Source organism: Haliotis rufescens, unplaced genomic scaffold, assembly GCF_023055435.1.
Source record: "Haliotis rufescens isolate VD_foot unplaced genomic scaffold, xgHalRufe1.0.p SCAF_51, whole genome shotgun sequence".
In the NCBI taxonomy this organism is placed as follows: Eukaryota; Metazoa; Mollusca; class Gastropoda; order Lepetellida; family Haliotidae; genus Haliotis; species Haliotis rufescens.
Window position 1 is genome coordinate 772,820 of NW_025964235.1, and position 8,374 is coordinate 781,193.

Sequence of the window (8,374 nt, forward strand, 5' to 3'; positions counted from 1 at the left end):
ATAGTTAAATACATACGCAATACGATATTTCGCATTAGATAACCATTTTAAGCGTTGTTACAATCATGTAAAGGCATATTAATTTTCACAGAGTTATTATTTAAAATCAGGTAAAAACACATCTGTACGTATTATATTTCCTATCTTAATTTTAGAAATATCAAAATGGACCCCTCAAAGACTCTCGACGATGTTCCTGATAATCTTTCTGCCAAATATAAAGAGTAAGCAGTTGTCTTTTCCATTTAAGATTTAACTCTTGTTGAATGTGTCTGTGGTGAGATACTGGTGTGGTCTGTTTGTGGTCCGTTTGTGTTTAAGTCATTTATCGACAATTGAAATATTAAACATCCGGCTTGTAAGTGAACATGTGGGCGTTTGGCTCGAGAACGCAGTGGTCGGATCCATGATGAGTGTGGTCAGAGACGTACATAGATGTTTTTACGTCTTGGTGTGGTGCCCTTCACCTGGGGCACTTGTTGATTTTGTCACAGGCGCAGCCGAACCATGGCTGCCACGTTCACGTGAAGCCGGGTCACGCTTCACTGATCTCATATGGCCCGTGAAGATTCCGTGGTAGAATAGGTCTTCAGCAACCCGTGCTTGCTGTAAAAGGTGACTCTGCTTGTCATAAAATGCGACTAACGGGATCGGGTGGTCAGGCTCGCTGACTTGGTTGATGCATGTCATCGATCCCAATTGCGTGGATCGATGCTCATGATATTAATCACTGGATTGTCTGGTCCAGACTCGATTATTTACAGACTGCCGTCATATAGCTGGAATATTGCTGAGTGCGGCGTTAAACAACAAACAAACAAACAAACAAACTGATCTCCTGGCCTTCTTCCAAATTTTAGCCCCCTCTCTATCAGAACCATTTTTTCGATCCTTAGCAGGGGCCAGTTGGTTAGCCCTGTGTTTAGAGCGTTTGCTCGTCACACTTAAGGCCCGGGTTCGATTCTCCACATAGGTACAATGTGTGAAGCCCATTTCTAGTGCCCCCATCAGTGATACTGCTGGATATTATCCTTTTGTCATAGACATTTAATCACTGAAGAAAAGTAGCTGAATACTAAAAGAGGTGTAAAACCACCCACTCACTTGATCCTTAGGGTCAGGAACTTGTCAAAGCCATGGTTCGATAGTGTCAGGCATTGTTTGGGATGGTATTTGAATATTTTCTTTAACCTTTTCATAATCTTGTATAAGTACATGCCTTCTAAATTTCTAAGAATTCTTACGCACAATTAACCTAAAGAAAGTCAAGGTCTCAACGGTTATGTCAATCACTATAACATACAAATGGTAACCTATTCTCATTGTTTTTCAGTTCATTTGCATATTTGACGGTCAGAGACAGGATGCCAGTTATCCTCACAAAAGTTGTGGATACAGTCTACAGGATGAAGAATAAGATGAGAGATGAATGTGGAGAGGTAAACATTTTTATCATAAATTTTTCTTCTTCTTAATATTGTGATTATTCAAATGACAGGCTTCAACATGGTTTGAATGCATCATTTTGTCAAAACAACTCACTTGTTCAGAAACAATCACAAACAAAAATACCAAAAACCGACCTAAATTAATAAATCTAATACTTAAAAGCTCCAACGACCTAACTAACGCAGGCAAACAAATAACCTTCTTGTGGATACCCGCCCACGTAGGAATATACGGTAATGAAAACGCCGATAAGGCAGCTAAACAATCCCTCAAAATCCCAGAAATAAGCTTAAACTTACCCATCTCAAAATCAGAAATTAAAAGTGTAAACAAGCAAAAAATCACCAAAAAATGGCATAACCTATATCTAAACTCAAATAGCCAAATCAAAAAAGTACTCAGCAAACCACTAACCAAACCAAAAATTCACCATCCATCAAAAAAAATCGACAGAGTAATCACTAAACTCCAAACAGGACACACCAACCTAAATAACCACCTAAAAAAAATAAAAAAACATACTACAGGTAACTGCCCACACTGCAAACAACTAGAAACCCCAGAACACGCACTCATCCACTGCACACACTACCTAACACATCGAACCGCATTACAAACCACGCTCAATCTAAACAAGGCTCTCACTCTAGAAGCAATACTAAACCCACAAAATAAACTAGAAAACTTCAAGGCCTTAGGCGTATTCTTAATCAAAACGGAACTAATAAAACGCATCTAAAAACACTATAATCCACCAAATCAAAATTACATAAACACACAAACATCCACCATACCCAGCTCCCTTAGTTATCCTCCCCTACCCCATTGGCATCTATTCCAAATCTCAAAATTCCCAAATTCTATATAAGCAACCCCTAAAGCCCCCTCTTGGGTTGCACACACCACTTTCGCCCCTTTCGGAAACACATTAAATGGCCTGGCCGGGCCCGTGTGCGAAATACGCATCAGTCGGAAAGCGCACGTTAAATCTCCAAAGTAAGTAAGTAAGTAAGAAACAATCATGACAATTTCATGCATTGTGAACTTTTTGAATAATAGTCTACTTCAAAAGCACAAAACTCCTCACAAAATGTATGCTCAAGGCGCTACAGTATTATTACCATGATTAATTCAGTCATTGGATAAGTTTGCACTCAATGTCTGCTCCTGGGGAGTGTACAATAATGATGTCAGCTGTAATGAAGGTGTGTCTGGTGTGACATGTAGGTAGCATGCAGTGCTTATGAGCAGGTCAACATCATATGTCAGAGTAGTTTGGAGACTCACAGTAATACTCACCATGCTCACGACATTCAGAAACAAGTTAGGAAATCAGTTTCACACACAAAAATGCTCTATGGGCAAAAATATAGAAATCTTGAAATCAATTCTTTACTACATTATGATCTTTTGTTCTTCAGGACACTTCTGATGAGTTGAAGGACATCACAGGCAGATTATCTAAGTTGCGGTTTCAGATTCAGACAGATAAACCTGTCGAACATTTAGAGGATTCTCGTACCGATACACAGTTTTGGAACCAGCACCATCAAGATCTACTCAAGTTAAACAACGGGAAGCCAATCAAGTGGTTTTCAGCAGCATGGTTATATTTGGAGTGTTACATGTACCGTCGCATTCAGGAATCTGTTGAACTCACGTGAGTAGTGGAAATATTTCTATCTATAGTACCCCAAGCTTGTCTCCCTGTGGGGATTCAGAGTGAGAATAGGTCCCCAGTACCCCATGCTTTTTTCCCTGTGGCTATTCCAGCCTAGAATAGCTACCTAGTAATCCATGCATGTTGTGGCAGAATAGACTAATAGACTACTCTGTTCTGTACAGATGCTAGGGCCTGAATGTGATGCTGAAACGACACTCATGTTACCCAGGACTGCGTGTTCTCACTGCACCATAATGCACAAGCTCCTCACAGCGATATCCCGTTCGCGGAGCTCTCTATACTGTTGCTGTCACCCGTCAAAGCTCCCCACTGTGTGTCTAACTATCATGTAATTGATATGGTAAGAATGTAAGAGGGAAGTTGGTTGGTTTTCCATTCATCTGGAATCTCAAACCAATCTCGTCAAACAAACAAAAAGTTAGATTTATGTGGGAAATCTGGTCAGTCGTAAACCTTTCCAAAATTCACTATGATTGCATTCCCAAAGACAGAAACAAAAGTATAAACATTACTACATTTGGAGTTAGAGGGCAAATTTCAAGATTCTTGTAATGGCCGCACCCACACTGGTGGCAGCGATGTTACCAAAAGTGCACAAAGGTGTCACGCACTGGGAAGGAGCTTGCATAATGCACTGTGCGGAGTTGTATCCCTTTAACATGACATGATCCGATGATTGTTGGTTAAGTATCCGAGATTCTCCCTGATTATGATCATTGCTTTGTCACCCCATACCGTTACTAATGAGTTTCAATAAGATTGTAAGTGTCTAGAAACTGCCTCATAATAGGTAGCATTCCTGATATAATTGAATACTATTATATAAACAGTTTAACTCCCATCATTTGCTCTACCGGTATACTTACATGATAAATACCAGTAAATTGTCAAGTCAACCTCCAGGACTGGCAGAGACACAGATTTATGTCTGTTACCATGGTTACAGCCACAAGTTGAAAGGCCTCGATGTGTTTGAAGAACAGAAGCGTGAAGCGTACCACACATCAGAGGGTGCTGTGACAACGCTGCTGACATATCTTCTGGAAGTAGTCGGACAGTGCCAGGGATACTCCTCGGAGGAGAAAGCTGACAAGTTGAAGCAGTTTCTAGAGGTATGTCTACAAAACACAAGTTCCACCATGAAGAACTACCGTAGTGATGACCCAGTGTTTGTCGTACCAGTAATACTTCAACATTAACTGTTTGAGGTCACATGACGGAAAGTCAAATGAATGTATGTTGTGGCCTGTTTGTCTGTCATTTGGACCAATAGAACAGACACTTCACATACTTTTTCCCACCAATGATGACAACCCAGTTTGTTTAAGGGGTTTGAATCCGATTTTCAATATGGCTGCCAAGGCCATTTCTCAGCTATTTTTATACAAAAAGTAATGAAAATATGTAGTTAGTTGTGTGGTTTTACGACAGTCGGGGACTTCCAATGCCTCCAGGATGTTGTTTCGTGCAGATTTATGTTTGGGCCTCACATCCAGCTTATCCCCGAATGGTACAATATGTCAGGTCTTCCCCACATGGTACAATATGTCAGATCTTCCCCACATGGTACAATATGTCAGATCTTCCCCACATGGTACAATTTGTCAGGTCTTCCCCACATGGTACAATATGTCAGGTCTTCCCCACATGGTACAATATGTCAAGTCTTCCCCACATGGTACAATTTGTCAGGTCTTCCCCACATGGTACAATATGTCAGGTCTTCCCCACATGGTACAATATGTCAAGTCTTCCCCACATGGTACAATTTGTCAGGTCTTCCCCACATGGTACAATTTGTCAGGTCTTCCCCACATGGTACAATATGTCAGGTCTTCCCCACATGGTACAATATGTCAGATCTTCCCCACATGGTACAATATGTCAGGTCTTCCCCACATGGTACAATTTGTCAGGTCTTCCCCACATGGTACAATATGTCAAGTCTTCCCCACATGGTACAATATGTCAGATCTTCCCCACATGGTACAATATGTCAGGTCTTCCCCACATGGTACAATTTGTTAGGTCTTCCCCACATGGTACAATATGTCAAGTCTTCCCCAATTGGTACAATATGTCAGGTCTTCCCCACATGGTACAATATGTCAGGTCTTCCCCACATGGTACAATATGTCAGATCTTCCCCACATGGTACAATATGTCAAGTCTTCCCCACATGGTACAATATGTCAGGTCTTCCCCACATGGTACAATATGTCAAGTCTTCCCCAAGTGGTATAATATGTCAAGTCTAGACTTAGTGTTCCCTGCCAAGATATTGTTGGAATATTGTGTTAATATGATAATTACTCACTCTAACCCAAGAATTGGTTTTCAGCAACCCATGCTTGTCGTAAGAGGTGACTAACTGGATCGGGCAGTCAGGCTCGCTAACTTTGTTGATGCATGTTATTGTACCCCAGTTGTATAGATCGATGCTCTTGAATTCAGTCACTGGATTGTCTGGTCCAGACTCCATTATTTACAGACTGCTGTCATGTAGCTGGAATATTGCTGAATACAGCATTAAACAACAAAGAAAGACTCCTCTAACTCAAAACTTCAACATGTACATCTTCATCTCATCTCCAGGTAGCGCTGTGGGGCAACAAGTGTGACTTGTCCATCTCGGCCGGATTTTCCAACTCCCAGACAACCTGCATCCTGGAACAACTCAACCTCCTCAACCCCAACATCCTTGCCGACGACTCGCAGCACGTGATTCAGACTCTACAGCAGAAGCGTCAGACCAGGGGTCAAGCTGGGAGGGTGGACATCGTACTGGACAATGCCGGCTTTGAGTTGGTCACAGACCTCTGCTTGGCCGAGTTTCTTATGTCTGCTGACCTTGCTTCCAGCATCCACTTCCATGGCAAGGCCATCCCGTGGTTCGTGTCCGACGTCACCCGGAACGACCTGGAGTGGATGCTGCAGATAATGATGGGCACTAACAATCTGGCAATATCCACGTTCGGGGCCAAATGGCAGGAAAGGCTCAAGTTAGGATCCTGGGTTTTTCATGATAGTGATTTCTGGACATCTCCATTCGATTTCAGTTTGATGAAAAAACGAGCGAATGACCTGTACAGCGACCTTGGTGAAGCAGACCTTGTGTTTTTTAAAGGTGATCTGAATTACCGTAAGTTGGTTGGAGACAAGCGATGGGACCCTACCGACTCCTTTTCCAGGTCCCTACGAGGGTTCGAACCTGCTCCTCTGTGTAGTCTGCGTGCTCTCAAGTCGGACGTTGTGGTCGGATTGAAGCCAGGTCTGGCAGAGAAGACTGAACACCACGACAAAGACTGGATGATTAATGGAAAGTGGGCAGTTATTTCATTCCACCAACTTTCAGGACATTCTTAAAGATTTGTTACCGACGAGGAAACACAGGGGATATTTTGATGACTGTTGCTGAGATCTCACATATTTTCCAATTGTGCTATAATGAATTGGAAGTATTCAGGATTCAGTCTCAATTTCACCCCATTCCCATATGGTCTTCATGCTGTGTTTTATGTTGTAACAGGAAATGTCTGGAAACGGATTGATTTAGTGACCAATGTTGAAGGTTGGATTGCACCGTTTTAATCAATCTACGTACATGTGAAATGCATTTTATGACCTAACCTGTGATGTGTTCTTGCCGTATGATTTAATCCTGATCAGGCTGTGTATTGCATTTCCACTTTGTATGTACCGTATCCAGGACTCGATTTAACGATATGAAACTGGCACCAGTGCAACCTATTTTTGAAAAGTGCAAACTAATATTTATGTCTACATGCACCAAGTGCATGATAAAATATTCACTTTTGTGTCTGACTCAGCCTTAGGTTTCAACACAACAATCTGGGTTTGTCTGGTACAACTAGGTTTCCATATCAACATGCACCTGGTGCAAGTTAAATCAAGTTCCTTGAATCGAGACCTGCCTATCTCTTAGGGCTGGGACAAGTCCAAATTTACTGCCCGGGTACCCATCCCCCTATTACCTGACCCTACCCGGGTATTCACTGTATGTCTCAAGAGATAGGTACAAAATGTCTGATTGTAAATCTTTTACCATAGCCCTGGCAAAATGTATTAAACAATCTAGTCGTGCATACAATGAAGTTGACTTAAGTTATATCTTTATTCAACCAAATGAAAAGTCTTAAGGAATGGGTGCATAGTCAGAAAGAAATACGAACATTAGTGACTTGTAGTGTAACCATAGAGTTTAGATAATTTTTGTCATTAAACAATATATCACGTGACTAACCACGTGTCCAGTAGTCCTGTGGGTACCCGGGTCCTATTCAGTCCCCACCCGACCCGGGTATCCGAGTTACCCGTCCCAGAACTACTATCTCTCCACTCTATATATGCTCTATCTCAATATGCTCTATCTCTACATATGCTCTATCTCCATATGCTCTATCTCTACATATGCTCTATCTCCATATATGCTGTGTCTCTTTTATTATAAAATGGCTAATGATATTGATGCGATAAACCAATCCGATAAACTTGGCGTAATGATATGATAAAGTAGACACATTTTATGGATAACAACTTCTTTATTTTACTGTAAAGGCGCCGTTTCATATAGAATAGGAAACGCCTATCCAACAATTCAAGTATGAATAATTATGCAAATGAGGTCACCCAGCACATACAATACACATCTTTCTTAGTCGATTGTTGCAAACTCATATGCAGGAGAATTTCTGTGGGAAACTACTCACGAGGGAGATGCTTTCAGAAAGGTCACTTTCAAGATGGGTTCAGGTTAGTTAGAATGGAGATCATCATATCGTACACTGGATTATTGAGGGGATTATTGAGGGTTGGGATATCATGGATTATCGTTTTGCACAGACAGGCAGACTGTGTTCAATTATTATGAAGTAATCAAAACTAAAAAATTCTCAGTTTTATTTTTGTCTGTGTGCAAATGCACGCACGCACGCACGCACGCACGCACGCACGCATGCACACACAATCAAAGAGACACAGAGAGAGAGACACACGCACACATACAGACAGACAGACAAAAGGACTCACAAACAGACACACACACACACATACAGACAGACAGACAAAAGGACTCACAGACACACACACACACACACATACAGACAGACAGACAAAAGGACACACAAACAGACACAGACACACACAGACAGACAAAAGGACTCACAAACAGACACACACACACACACACATACAGACAGACAGACAACAGGACACACAAAC

At 41.6% G+C, this 8,374-nt stretch overlaps 1 protein-coding gene across 1 annotated transcript; it reads left to right on the top strand.

Moving 5' to 3' along the window:
• The first annotated feature begins 92 nt into the window (after positions 1–92).
• LOC124140682 (damage-control phosphatase ARMT1-like) lies at positions 93–7,192 on the top strand. Its single transcript, XM_046508370.2, has 5 exons — positions 93–224; positions 1,334–1,439; positions 2,871–3,109; positions 4,080–4,245; positions 5,729–7,192. The coding sequence occupies exons 1-5, from the start codon at positions 166–168 to the stop codon at positions 6,497–6,499; spliced, it is 1,341 nt and encodes a 446-aa protein (XP_046364326.2). The 5' UTR covers positions 93–165; the 3' UTR covers positions 6,500–7,192.
• The last annotated feature ends 1,182 nt before the right edge of the window (positions 7,193–8,374 follow it).